Consider the following 13,403-nt stretch of genomic DNA (forward strand, 5'->3'; position numbering starts at 1 on the left):
TGTTTAAGAGCAATATTGAAGTTGATGTCTGAATGCTGGGCTCACAATCCTGCCTCAAGGCTCACTGCCTTGAGGATCAAGAAGACACTTGCCAAGATGGTGGAATCCCAAGACGTAAAGATTTGACATAGGAAAATGACTTTGGAGAGCAAAGCTGGACTCCTAGATCTGCTCACTCAAACGTGGGTGAGGAAGATAGAAATAGGAAAGAGGAAATAACTGAGATTCAGTGTATTTTCTCAGCACACTTCTACAGGCTGCTAATCAGATCTTTCAGTACTTCATAGACCGTGATACTGAGAGCCTCTCTACACTACATGCTACGGATATGGACAGCCTTGATGAAGTACACTTTTTGGTTTGGTTTGAGCTGCATTGAGACTTCAGTCATACTTAATGAGTCTCCAGTAAAACTCTGGGTACTGAATTGAATGTTCAGATTACAGTGCTTTCTGTGAAAGCCTAACAAGCTATATGGATTCAACAGAGATGGAGAATATAAGCTTTTTTTTGCCTTCTACCTGATAAAACCTAGTCAATCCATACCAAGTTTTTGTGAAAGAGCCTGTAGGTTATGAATCTGTTTGTGATACTACTCGGTTTAACAGTTCCTTATGCCTTTATGTGTGTGCCAGGATTATTTTGCTGTCATTTGGAATATATAAGAAACCATTTAAATGAACAAAGTTTTTATGGTCAGGGTTCCATGCATTTTGTGGCTCTACAATCAGAGATTTGCTGCAGAATCTTTGCCATTAAGTTATCTTCTGAAATCTCAGTTTTAATTTTATTTCTGTTTTTGTTTTAGTCACAACGAGAACTGCAAAAATGTGAACCATTAATCAGTTCAGGAATGCCTACCTAAGTCTATAAAGAGCTTGAAACAATCTCTCTTGAGGTGTAGGCTGCCTCAGTCATCTCACTCATGGTTTAGTGAGCTCCTTAATTGGGTGACTATGAAATTTGGCATTTTTTTCCAAAATGCCACACGCAACCAGCATTTTTGCCACAGAATACTTTACATCTTAGCAAAAAGACCATTGATGATGTGCTTTGCCTTTCTACTTTATTGGGACTCACTGACAGGTGCCTGCCACGCTCTGAACTCTTTTCCACAAAGGAGGGGATTTGTCAGCTGTAGGAGCATGCTTTTTCATCATTTGGCAAAAGTAGGCAGGAGATAAGTTTTGAAAAGCTTGTGAACAAGTTTGTTTTACAGGCACAAAAGAGGGAAGGCAGGAAGCACTGGGTGCTCAGAAGACTAGAGAATACAGTAAAGGTCAGGACCAGGAGAACTGAATACATGAACTCTTGAAGATCCACAAGGTGCAGAAGATTTTGAGCTGCTTGCCCTGAGGTTAAACACAGGAGGCCACATCTGTGGGCCACTTAGTGCACAGTTACAAAAGTCAAGATCTGAAACAAGGTAAATCAATTGATGTTTTAAGTTCTAGTTAAGGACATTTGGGAGAAATGGCTTTGAAATTAATTCATGAAGATACAGTAAGTTGCATAACTGCAAAATTTGGTCTTATTGTGCCAACTATTTGGCCTGCACAGGAAACTGTAGTTCCCTCCTTTTTGTCACTGACCCACACAAGTTGATTAAAAGCCAGAACCCTCCATGAGGTTACTGTAAGGCAGAATTATGGATTTATAACTCCTTTGGCACTTCTACTTTGAAGTTAGAAAGTAGTACCATAACTCAAGCTGAAGCTTCAAATGCATGAATCATCTGAAGAATGAACACACAGTATTGGAACCATTGAATCTATTTGATAATTCAAGTGCCTATAACTTTGTACTGTAAGTCTTGTTCTTGGTAACTTTAAAAAAGGGAAGTTATTTATACAGTGTGTTTTGTGCTTTAGTAAAAAAAAAAAAAGCCAACAAAAACCTAGTTCTAGGTACATGTGTACAATTAGATATATGCACACACACACACATGCCATAGTCGAGATTTGAAGAAAAAAGTTGAGAATAATACTAAAATTGATGAAAAAATGTTAAAACTTCAGATTGATTTATGCCAGATTATTTGTTGTCTTAAAATATGTACATGGAGATTGTTTTGATATGTGTTTAAATTTCCCTTGAAAATACAACTGATAGAAAACAATGTAATGCAGAACTAATGTGATTTGTGAACAATTACAGCCTTCTAGCATGTTACTTTTTTTTTTGTTTTAATCCTGTAGTTCCCATAATGTAAATGGTCAGGCAAAAGATTGCAGTATTTTTATTTTCTATTGTGATGTACAGACTTTATTTAACAGTTCTACATATTTTATAGAAAACTAGCTATTTCGAGGGACATTTCTTTTTTTTTTTTTAATAAAGTCATTACTTTTGTTTAGTAATGCCTTTAAGTATTAATATGTATTCTGGCTGAGAAGTTCATAGGTGTGTCAACTATGGTTTTAACTTATTTGAAAACAGCAAGAGATATATGATAATGTGCCACAATCCTCATGATAAAGGGCTTTTAAAAAAAAAAGTTTCTCCGTCCATTGCCAAGAAATAGATGATGATTTTGAAATTGTGAATCATGTCTTCGCACATAATTTTTGCACAGGTAGATGGAAAATGTTTGGTATAAGCCAAATAAAGTAAGGGATAGGTTTGTTTTTTTTTTTTCCTTCCCTAGGATTTTTATCAATAAGAAGGAAAAAATGATTGTGTAGGTACCCTGCTAGCTTAAACTTTCAAAGCATGGAGGTCTGTTTAAAATAACCCGTTCCTATTTAAAATATTGTTACTTCTTTTAGGAGTTGCCACGTTGTTACGAGCTGTAAACTTGTTTTGTGTATTCTTTTAGTTCATTTTTCCCAAGTCTTAAGGAAGCCCCTGCTGGAAGCATGAATTTCAACAGTTTATAATTTTCCCCTTGTTTTCTTTGCCATTGTTTAGGCATTTGCAAGGCAATAGGATGGTGATCTTTGGTTAGACATCTTAGGACCTAAATTGATTTACACATTCATGTCAAGTTAGCCAACTGCTGCAAAGATGGGGTTTTTTGAGAGAAAAAAAAGTCTTTTTGCCTTAAACATAATTTTTCAGCACTTCAGTTACGAGGTTCATACTCAAAGGTATCATTCATATGTCATTTTTATGGTCCTGAACAGAAACTTCCTTGATTCCCTGATACCCAACAAAATGTTAACACTAAAGTATGTGGTTGCATAAAGCACTTGTGCACATACCTGTGTTCTGTGCAAAGTCATTCACTGTTTGGAGCCTAAGTGTGTCTGTATGGATATTTTAACAATCATTTGGGGAAAAAAAATATGCTCAAAGCTAGCCCATTAATTTTTACGTAATTAAGCACAATTAGTGCAGACTCTAAAGGTAAATTGTTCCTTCATGCAATGTTGTTGAGTTCAGAAGCCTTTAAGGTCAGGGAGGGTAATAGGATTCATCTGTTGGACTGTGATTAATCTCATTTTCTTGGTCAATATTGTAAGCATTTGTCATCCAAAGAAATGTCCTCCAGAACAGGCAAAGGTGACTTCTTTCTTTTTTTTAATGCAAATATCAAGTGGGTGGAAAATATCTTGGGGACTATCAAGACTGTGCCTTGGAAGTTCTTTAACACTCATATGGAGGGATTTTTTGTGTTTATTTAACTTGCTCCATGTGATTTCAGTTAGATGGAAAATATTTTGAGTCACTTATATAATTCTTATTGTTACAGCAACTGAAAGGAAATTTTTTGGTGTCCCTGGTTAACTTCTAAATTCCACAAGAAACATGATATTCCTACAGAAAAATGTGGGCTTACATTTTCAGTTTATTCTGAGTTTCACTTAATGTAAATTTTTCTCAAGAAACATACAGCTTTCCCAATATCCATTGCTTTTCCCCAATTATTTTCTTAGTCAGTCTTTTTTGAGGTCTTGAACAAAATGTAAAATCAATATTTTAAGTTACCTCCATAGTAGTCTAGAATAAAATTTTAGATCTTGATCTGAATGACCATTTGAATGTGTTTATAAAACAAATCATTTGGATACATTTTTGTCTACTTTATCTTCACAGACTGTATTTCAGTGGTCTAAAATGTTTGAAAAGCGGAGATATAAAGTTAAAAAACATTCTTTTGCTATTGCAGATATTTTTAAAGGGAAGTTACGTGCTCATTTTCCGTGAAATATTAGAATGATTTAACCCTTCCTCATTCTCCTGACAGTGCCTCTGAGTCAAAAGTCTTTATCCTGTGCCCACAATCTTTATTCCAAGGAGGGGTGATGTGGAAAAGCAGCTGGCAGTGTTGCACGATATGGTGCTTTATGGAGCCATGGTGTACTAGCCTTGGTTGTACAGCAGAAGTGGAGTGCACATAACTTCTGATTTTTTGACAAATCTAATGTAATTGTTGCTTTGTAATGTTCTGCCGTTGAATGCAATTATAGAGGCCCACCCACATCACGTAGTGACGTTTGTGCTCTGACATGACATGCCCAAAATGAAATGTACTATATTGTATACAAAGAAGAAAAAATAACATTGTAGTTAACCTAGAGAAGATGTAAATAAACTATGAAAGAAGAGTGGAACGAGACAAATGGTCACACTCTTGTGTGTGTTATATGCCAGAAGTGTAGAATACTATAAAAATGTAACACACTAATGTATTTTGTACAGCATCTGCTTTAGAAGGTGCCTTATTGAGTTTACCATGAATTGCTTGTTCTGTACACAGATTATGTCCAATGTATCATTTTTAAGTAAATAACCTTATTTTAGTACACATTAGTAATGTGTTTTGTTACTATAAGATTTTGCCTTAAAAATGTAATGACTTGGAAATCATAATACTGTAACTAAATAATTCCCTACTTTTTAACACCTCGTTTATGGTTTGGTTTTTTCCCCCACAGCCTTTGAATAAGTTGTTAATGATCACTTTCATTGTTCAGTGATGTTCAGAATTATTTGGTGCTTTATAAGTTCAGGCTCTTTATTCCTTGCACTAAATTTGGGCGCAACAGTAAATCAGTGTTTCCTTCTCCTGATTTTTATCCCTGTCTTACAGCAAAGCCAGAAGCAAGTCAAAATTAAATAATACTTTTATTTGAACATATGCAAGTTCACTACATGTTGGTTTTATCCATATAAGTTTTCCTCAAGCTCATCAAGTAAAAAGAGAAAAAAACAAAGGGAGGGGGATTATGTGATGGCTTTTTGTTCCCTCTGCGTACAACATTCTTTTTGTGCAGTAATACACAGATTGAGAGATTTGAGCTTAATATATTTACGTACTGTTGGTTGCAAAATTATGCAGGTGCTTCTGTATAGCCTGCTAAATTTACTCTGGTTTATATGATACAAGCAAATGAAGACCATTCAAGGGGATATCTCAGCTGTGAGTACACAATTATATAAAGTGTCCGAATTTGTTTTCTCGTTGCAGAAACGTATCGGCTTCTACTCTCTGTAGAGTTCAATTTTAGTTTGCAAGGAGAAAAGAAGTAAGATCAATTCCTGTTCTCTTTTTGCCTTTAATCAGGAGATTTAAATATGTTTTTTTACGTTAGCTAGAAAGTTTTGTTATCTGAACATATTATAAACCGATATCAGTATATTATAAAGATAATTATAAACCTTATTTGTTCCCCCTGTACCATGAAGTGTTAAAATCTTGCAGTAGAGTTCTGGAAAGTACAGTGGAAGACTAGCCTATGTAGTTTCAAACCTTTTTTTCCTTAATACCAGGAAATTAGACTGCACAAAGTTTTGGTCTCCTTGTAGTTAGCATCTTGGCACGGTAACCCTTTTTCCTACCGCTGTGGCTGTTATGTGGAATGTCTTCACTGATTACACTGATCATGGTTGGATTTAAAACTGGGATTTTTATGTTGGTGTTACAGGAGGATGTAATGAAAAGAGGGAGGATAACTATTTGCACCTGTCTTTAACGAGCCCTTTTTCCTCCCCAGTGTTGTTTCGTGAGACGACCACAGGGTGATGCTGTATCCTAAAGACAGGAAGAGCCTTTGGAAAACATTGGAGAGTGAAAATAAGTTCTACTGCCTGCTAATAATAAAGATCAAAACGTTATCCTTTATGTATAGGTATTTTTGACCTCTATAAAAATATGTTGCTAATGAGGTTGCATCAGTATCTAAGAAGTGAAACAACTCTATTTAGTGATGTCTAAACACTCCACATGTATATTTGTGTGCAAGCCAAAAAGCAAACTGAGTAGTTAGTGAATTGAATCACAGGCTTTCAAATAAATTGGAGAAGTATCACTAATTTAATATAGGATCAGATATAATTCCATTGATTTCCTTAATCCCTTCTGCAGCTTTATCTTCAGCTTTTCCCAAAACACCACTTTGGTCTTTCTCAGTGGTGTCAATGCATTAAGTTCACATCAGCTGTGAATCTGAGCTGTGAGAGGACCACTACTGTGGGCTGCCCACGTCCTGAGGCTGGTTCATGAGGGGTGACCTCCATGGTCTTCAGAGACTGGCTTGATGTGCGTGTCTGAAAGAGTTCACATGAATCTGACTGTAGAATTCAGGCACTGATGGATCTATAGAAAGTAAAATTGTTTCTATACGATACAATCAGTAGTTGGATTTTGAGTAAAGTAAGGGGGTCATCTTAGTAATGGAAAAGAAAAAAAGCATGAGGAGACTTTAATTTTAAAATGTGAAGTACTATAAGATACTGACATTCATAAAGCAGCAGAAGTTTCAGTAACAAAATAATTCCACGAAGGCATTAAGATGCACAACTTTCTAGCTTATTACAGAGCTTAGTGGTTTGATCTGGAAATTCAGGAACTTGAAGTATTGGCAATGTTTTCTGGCAGATTTCTAGGAAGTACTAAAAGCAGTTGGAAGCTTTTATTTTTAACAACAGATTGACAGTACATGTATCTATATTTTGGAGTGAGCACACATGTGGCCATCAGGCACGTTAGTCTGGTCGCTCTCCTCCAAGAGAAACTTAAGCAACTTGTCTGCTTTTACAGGCAGCTCTTTCTAATGCCTATGGTCAGCTTCAGGTTGTTTTTTGTGTTTGGAAGTTGCCCTGTTAATCCACTGAGCCAACCAATAGCTATGTTTTAAATTATCTTCATTAGATTGATTCCTCTAGTCCGTTGCCTAGAAATGCAGGTCATGGTGATGTGGCTGCGTTAATCTTACGGAAAAAAACCAAACCACCACCCCCCCAAAAAATGCAAGAAGTGATTTAGGTGGAAGTTTATGAAAGATCTGGTGTATTACTTCGAAAAAAAACACAACCACAGCTCAGTAGCTTAATGATCTTGTTGCTTGACAAGGAAGTCAGTCTTCCTGGGCTTATGCAACTAGTAGTGTTTTAACTTTCATTAGTTTTTCACTTAAGAGTCTGAAAATGAGTCTTCCAGTCAAGTGTGTCTTCTTGTATATGCAGGTGCCTAACTTAAGTACATATTTGAAGAATACAAATATGAAAACATCTTTATATTAACGTTTTTTTCACTCTGAGGTCAGTGATCTCTGAACTCACCTTGTGTATTCTTAAACAAAAGTAACCTCTGGTAAGTACAAGGACACCAAACCTTTACAAGTCCTGTCTACTACCTACCATGTCCTTTTCCAAGTAGCTATGGTATGGGTTTCATTCCAGTTGAAGCTTTCTGTCAAAGCTTTAAAAACAAGCAGTGTTTTTAAATATCTGCATATCCCTCATCTGTATTTAACTGTGGAACAGTCTGTAATTGGAGGAGCACTGGTAAAAAAAACATCTGGGGCACCCCAGTATAGTAGCTTTGTACTGAAAGAACCCAGTCTTAAAGTTTGATGCTGCCCTTCAGTTCTGACATTTCACTGTTTACATTTTTTTCTTCTCTTCCTTCCCTCAGATACTTGAACAATCTGTGGGACAGAAGATGACCCTGAGCTTGCAGGCAGTGTGTGCTGCCTGCTGCAGAGCAGTGTGAAATGTGGCTCTGTGCCAGATAAACTGGGACACTTGGCCTGTTAATCTCATGTGGAAACCAGCATTGGCCAGGAGGAGATGGGGGAGAATTTTTCATTGTTTGCTCTGTTGGATTTTTCAGGATGGAGAGTAGCAATCTTCTCACCAACTGAAACTGTTCTGTAGTTTTATTTCAGAAGATATGTGTTGTCTGCTTGTCAAACTGTTGCCCAAAGTGCAACATGTGTTGGTACCAATGGGTTGGGGTTTTTTAAAAATTTTGTAGTTTAGCGTTGGTTTGAATACAAGTAGGTGGGGAGAAAAGCCCTTAACAGCAGGATAGATTTCTGTTTGAAAATGCTACCTTAAAAGGGCACAAATTACATAATAAGAATTTACCTCTTCCTCAAAAATACTTGCAATTTCAAAGTGCATTTCGATTTGGCAAATTTAATTGCTTTAATATTGCTTTGTAAGGTGTTAGGGTAAACAGAGAAAAATACTACAATACTTGAACTTCTTTACAGTGAAGATCTTTGGGATGTTTTATTTGACAGAAGAAAAGCTTAGGACATGACCAGACATGGTCATTTTGAGATTTTTGGAAATTAAAAAAAAAAATCCCAAGGTTCAAAAATTCTGCTCCTTGGTTTACTCTTATTATAAATGTATATTCAACAATGAGAGCAGACCAATCACCTTGCCTTTTTGTTGTTGGTTTTGCTTGCTTGCTTGCTTGGTTTTAAAATATTTACTAAATGCAGGACTCTGGGCTGAATTCATGATTGTCTTCAGGATTATCTTTAGAAATAAACTGCATTTTCACCAATATTTTTAAATTATTAAGATGTAATTCATCTTAATGTTATATTACTGTTAAATATTTGCAGTGTAGCTGAAATACAACACAGGCCCAGAAACGAAGACTGGGCCATTTAGAATATTCTTGCTTGCAAATATTAGCATAGAGTGAATCTTACTGGATTTGACAGATCTCTGCTGGTGTTCCTGTTGTGCACAGACTTAAACACACTGGAGTGAGTTGCAGAAGTTTCCAAGATAGTCTGTGACTGCCTGTGGTCCATAGAGAACTAAAAGGTAAAATTGCCCTGGCTTCTGGGTTTTGAGGTACCATTCACATAGTACCAGAGTTGCTATATGCAGTCCTCTCTAAAATGTCTTCCTTGCCAGTGGTGGGGGTATTTGCCAAGGGAAAGGAGAAATTACATGCATTATAAGTGAAGAAAGTCCCACAAAACATTTAGGTGCAACTCTCGCAGTGGAAGGGTTTGGGAATGTGTGTGCTGATACATTTGGAGTCCAAACCATTAGCTTTTCACTTGAAAGAAAATCCCATTGCTGCTCATAAGCAACTAATCAAAAGCCAAACACTTCCAGAAAAGAAGCATGAAGACAAACCTAGGGTAGTGCTATGTTTAAACACATGCAGTAGGATTGAATCCATCACAGATGAAGCAATAGTGAATGGATCCATTGCATCTATGGAAAGAGATCAGTAAAACATAAATGTCACTATTCAAGTTTTAGATATTAGGAATCCACCCATAGTTGTCCCAGGTGGACTTCTCTTCACTACAGAGCCCTGCAGCACTTCAAAGCTTACTGTCTCCCCCTTCTCCATTTCTGCCATAGCAAAAGTAGTCACGGTGTTTCCATTTGGTGTTTTCCTCTGACTACTTGAGAGAGTTCTTTTGTACCCACGGCTAAAGGAGAGTTGTCCCAGTGCTGGTCCTGAACTAAACTCCACAGAGATGACAAACAGGTAGATGCCTTTATGTGGTGCTTTAAAGTGGCCATGCTCAGGGAAATAGCTGTTCCCATAATTGAAGTATGTTTCATTAAACTTCACAGGTTTTTCTTTATCCTTTCCTTCTGAGAATCCCACATGAAATGCCACCAAGGAGTCTGAAAAAGAAAGAGGAAAAGGATTTTAGCAGCAAGCAGGTATTCTCTCCCCAGGGTCATCAGGATGGGAGATAAGGTGAAGCCCTGTCAGGCCTGATTTTTGTGTGCTTCCTTGCAGAGCTAAATGCTTGAAGTGGGTATGTGTGTGGGATTAGATCAAATGGTTCCCTGGAAATACCTGAACCACTGCTCTTGGAAAAGTATAAGGTTAAGACCACCCAGAGGAAAAAAAAAAAGTAGCACTTTTTACTGTCCTAAAAATAAATTAGTTAAAAATATGTTCTTTGCTTATTCAGTCTTGACCAAAGTTTTGCAGCACAGATGCCTGAAGGGGATGATTTTTGCTCTATGTTATTTGTCCATAACAAGGGTTACAATCATAAAAGCCAATGCTGAAGCTGTGGTGGTTGTAATTACCAGGTCCTTATGGCCACATGTTTACAGGGAAAGGGAACTGGCCAGTCCCAGTGAAGTATAAGCTGAAAACTTGTCTCTGAAGCTTAGTTGTAAGAGAGAGTGTGTACTCTCTGGTCAGTCTGCCCTGTTTCACTTGTGCAAATTATAGCAGTTCATTTAATGTATCTCTCCACCTTGGGAAGGATTTGGTGCTTTGAGTACACTCCTTCCAGATTCAAATAACAGGAAAAAGAAACAAGACCAGAAAGCCTAACACTCCACAGCAGCTTACAAAAATGCTACTGCGTTAACATGAACATCTACAGGCAAAATTGGTCTTCTAAACATCTGAAGTTGGATTAGTTCAAAGTCCATTTCCCAGCAGCTGTAATGGGTATAATTTTATTGGCCTCCAGCAAAATGCAGCAGAGTATCAACTTGGTTCTCACTCAAACTGCTTTTTTTGATGGAGGGGAAGGACTTAACTAATGTCAGAACTTCTCCCTCCAGCATCCCACAAGATACCTGGCAGCTCTCATAACTAATATGCTCTGTATGTGGAACTTACAGCAGGGTCCAGAAAGAAATTAGACCTGCACATAAGCAACTGAAAGAAAAGAACAGACCTTTTTCCAAAAGTTCTGTGTGCACTGTATTTCTTCCACTTATCGCTTGCATATTTTCTCTGTGCTTCTCAGGCCTTTTCTTGTCTCTTTGCTTGTCTTGACCTTTCTGTTGCCTTCCCTCTTTTCTGTTCAGCATTGACTGAATCTTTGTAACATCCAGACTTATCTTTGAGGCAACTAATTCTTCATTACTTCCAAATAGCTTTTTAAAAATCAGCAGATGTTCGTCCAGATGCCGCTTGATGGTTGCTAAATCTGCAGAGAGAATCCCCACAGAACTGTTGAGGGGCTCGATTACATTTGCTATGGTGTGATTGCAGCAGAGATGCGCATCACTTCTGGATTCACGACTCTTGATTGCCAGGCTCAGGTGTTTGATATCATTCTTCAGAGTCATGATATCGTTATAAGCCGAGCTGTCCAAGGAGTCGTCTTTGGCAGCCTCGTAGTTGGGTTCCATGTGCTCTCTGATGCTGCCTTGGCTGCTGACTTCGTCTAGAGTAGAGGGTGTTTGTGTTTCTTCTCTGGGGTGGTTGGGAGGTGTACGAGCATCATGATTATTCTGTTGACCTCTCTCTGAGAGATGAGATCTCCTTGTAAGAGACTCTAAAGTCACGTTTTGTTCTTGGAGTTTATCTGAGATATGTCTGAGAGATTCTTGCAGCTCAAATACTGATGGTATTAGGATGCTAAAATCGTCTTCGAACAAGACATCCACAAATTCTTCTTTCAGTAAAGCCTCCAGTGCTACTTCATGCCGCATGGCATCTTCCAAAAGAGAGCCAAAAGAACTGTTGAGATACTTGATGTGTCTATGAATTTCTTCATCTTTCTTCTTCATCGAGCCTATGTCTTCTGACAAAGCTGTGACTTGTGACTGGAGCTGTCTGTTTTCTTCTTGACGGAGACTAAGAGACAGATGGATAGATGGGATAGCTGAGGAGAGCTCTTCAATTTCATTCCTCAAGAGATCTCTGAGAACTGGCTCTAAGTGCTTCATATCCTTTAAATTTGACTGCGTGTCTTCAAGGGAATAAGTGATATTCTTTGAATCTTCCTCGAGTACATCAGTGTCAGAAGATATTCTCTGGCAATTACATTCCTCCATGTACCTCAACAGATCTGAATAGTTTTCCTGAAGGTTTGACAGAGTGTAGTTGAACTCTGATATTTGCCTTTCCATTGCTGCATTGTTTTCTTCCATAATAACTGATTTCTCAGTTAAAGTTATTGTAAGATCTTCTGGCCTATATTTTGAGATATTTTTTTTTAACTCCTTAAACCACCTCTCTAAAATTGCAATATTCTGAAAGGCCACATCTGACTCCATGTAAAGTTCTTTAAGCTGCTTTGCATGCCCTGCCATAATGTCATTTATTTGTCTGATGGTTGTCTGGCTGTTTTCATCTTTGGGACCATGATGCAAAGAGAGTTCTGTTAAATTTCTTTCCAAAGTCTCCAATTTATTTTCAAGATTGTTTTGGTCTTGTTTCACCTTTGCTATGCTGTTGTTCAAAGCTAAGAAATGGGTCTGCTGTATCTTATGAAACTTCTTGAGCTTTGTGTCAGTATCTGCCTTGATCATGCTGAGATTGTAGTGAATGTTGGCCTGCTGCATGTGCAGTTGGTTCTCTATATCTCTTTTCACCTGATCAGCTCTCACTATGTTTTCTTGGACTTTTGATTCAAATTTAGTTCCCAGCTCCTGGAATTCCTTCCTGGGCACAGAGCTCTCTCGAAATCTTTCTATGCTTCTCTTGTTGGCTTCCACGTCATGGGACAGGTTTCTTACTATGTTGGAGAGGTTCTGTAAGCTTCTGTTGAAGCTTGCCCACATTGGGTTAAAGTGTTTCCTTAGAAAATTCTCCACGTGGGGAAACAAAACTTGCTGCAGAAGCCTTTCCTGTGGATCTGTTAACACAGTTGAAAAAAATAATTTAATTAGATTTAAATTCTGGTTTTGGAACGCAACTTTATCTAACCAGGGTAACTCAAGTATGCATTTCTCTATAGTAGTTGCCATCTTACTTCCCAGATATTTGAACTCATGATATTGACAATTCTGACAATTGCAAAAATAGCCTAGTTTTAAATCAAGGTTACTGTAAAGCACATGGTGTCTATGAGTCTGCAGACAACAACTTAGACATGTGTTGATTTCCCCATTTAGGTCTTAAAAATGATGCTTTTTGAAACCCCTGGACAGACAGTTTTGCAAGGGGCCATAACTGTCCTTTTTCCCAACAGTTCTTATTTGGTGAGCCCTTCCTTTTTTCACTGTGTCCTAATGTTGTTCTTTTTCTGATGCTTCACAAAGTTAGACAGCATCTTAACAGCTGAATATTCCAGGCCATGAGTAAATAACTTGAAAAATCTGTGAAATATCTGTACTAGGTATGACTTATACTAAGGCTTGATTTCTAACATTAAAATTCAAACTTGAGTGCCTTTGAAGTTCACTGAGTGCAGTAGTCTGTATCATTAGAAATCGTTTCTGTAAGCCAGTGGCTCACAACAGTAGGTCAAATTCAGTAGCTT

General features: G+C 37.6%; 2 protein-coding genes across 4 annotated transcripts in view; one reads left to right on the plus strand and one right to left on the minus strand.

Annotated features, from left to right (window-relative positions):
- BMPR1A (bone morphogenetic protein receptor type 1A) overlaps window positions 1-4,748 on the plus strand; it is a 79,441-nt gene extending 74,693 nt beyond the window's left edge. For both annotated transcript variants that reach the window (XM_064662464.1, XM_064662465.1), the window contains exon 13: window positions 1-4,748. In XM_064662464.1, coding sequence (XP_064518534.1) covers window positions 1-126 — 126 coding nt within the window. In that variant the 3' untranslated portion in view covers window positions 127-4,748.
- The window catches only part of MMRN2 (multimerin 2), a 27,021-nt gene continuing 15,934 nt past the window's right edge, over window positions 2,317-13,403 (minus strand). For both annotated transcript variants that reach the window (XM_064662450.1, XM_064662451.1), the window contains 2 exons: window positions 10,866-12,776; window positions 2,317-9,843 (listed from right to left, as the gene is read on the minus strand). In XM_064662450.1, coding sequence (XP_064518520.1) covers window positions 9,455-9,843; window positions 10,866-12,776 — 2,300 coding nt within the window. In that variant the 3' untranslated portion in view covers window positions 2,317-9,454. The remainder of the gene's footprint in view (window positions 9,844-10,865; window positions 12,777-13,403) is intronic.

The sequence above is a fragment of the Pseudopipra pipra genome, chromosome 8 (genome assembly GCF_036250125.1).
Source record: "Pseudopipra pipra isolate bDixPip1 chromosome 8, bDixPip1.hap1, whole genome shotgun sequence".
Lineage (NCBI taxonomy): Eukaryota > Metazoa > Chordata > Aves > Passeriformes > Pipridae > Pseudopipra > Pseudopipra pipra.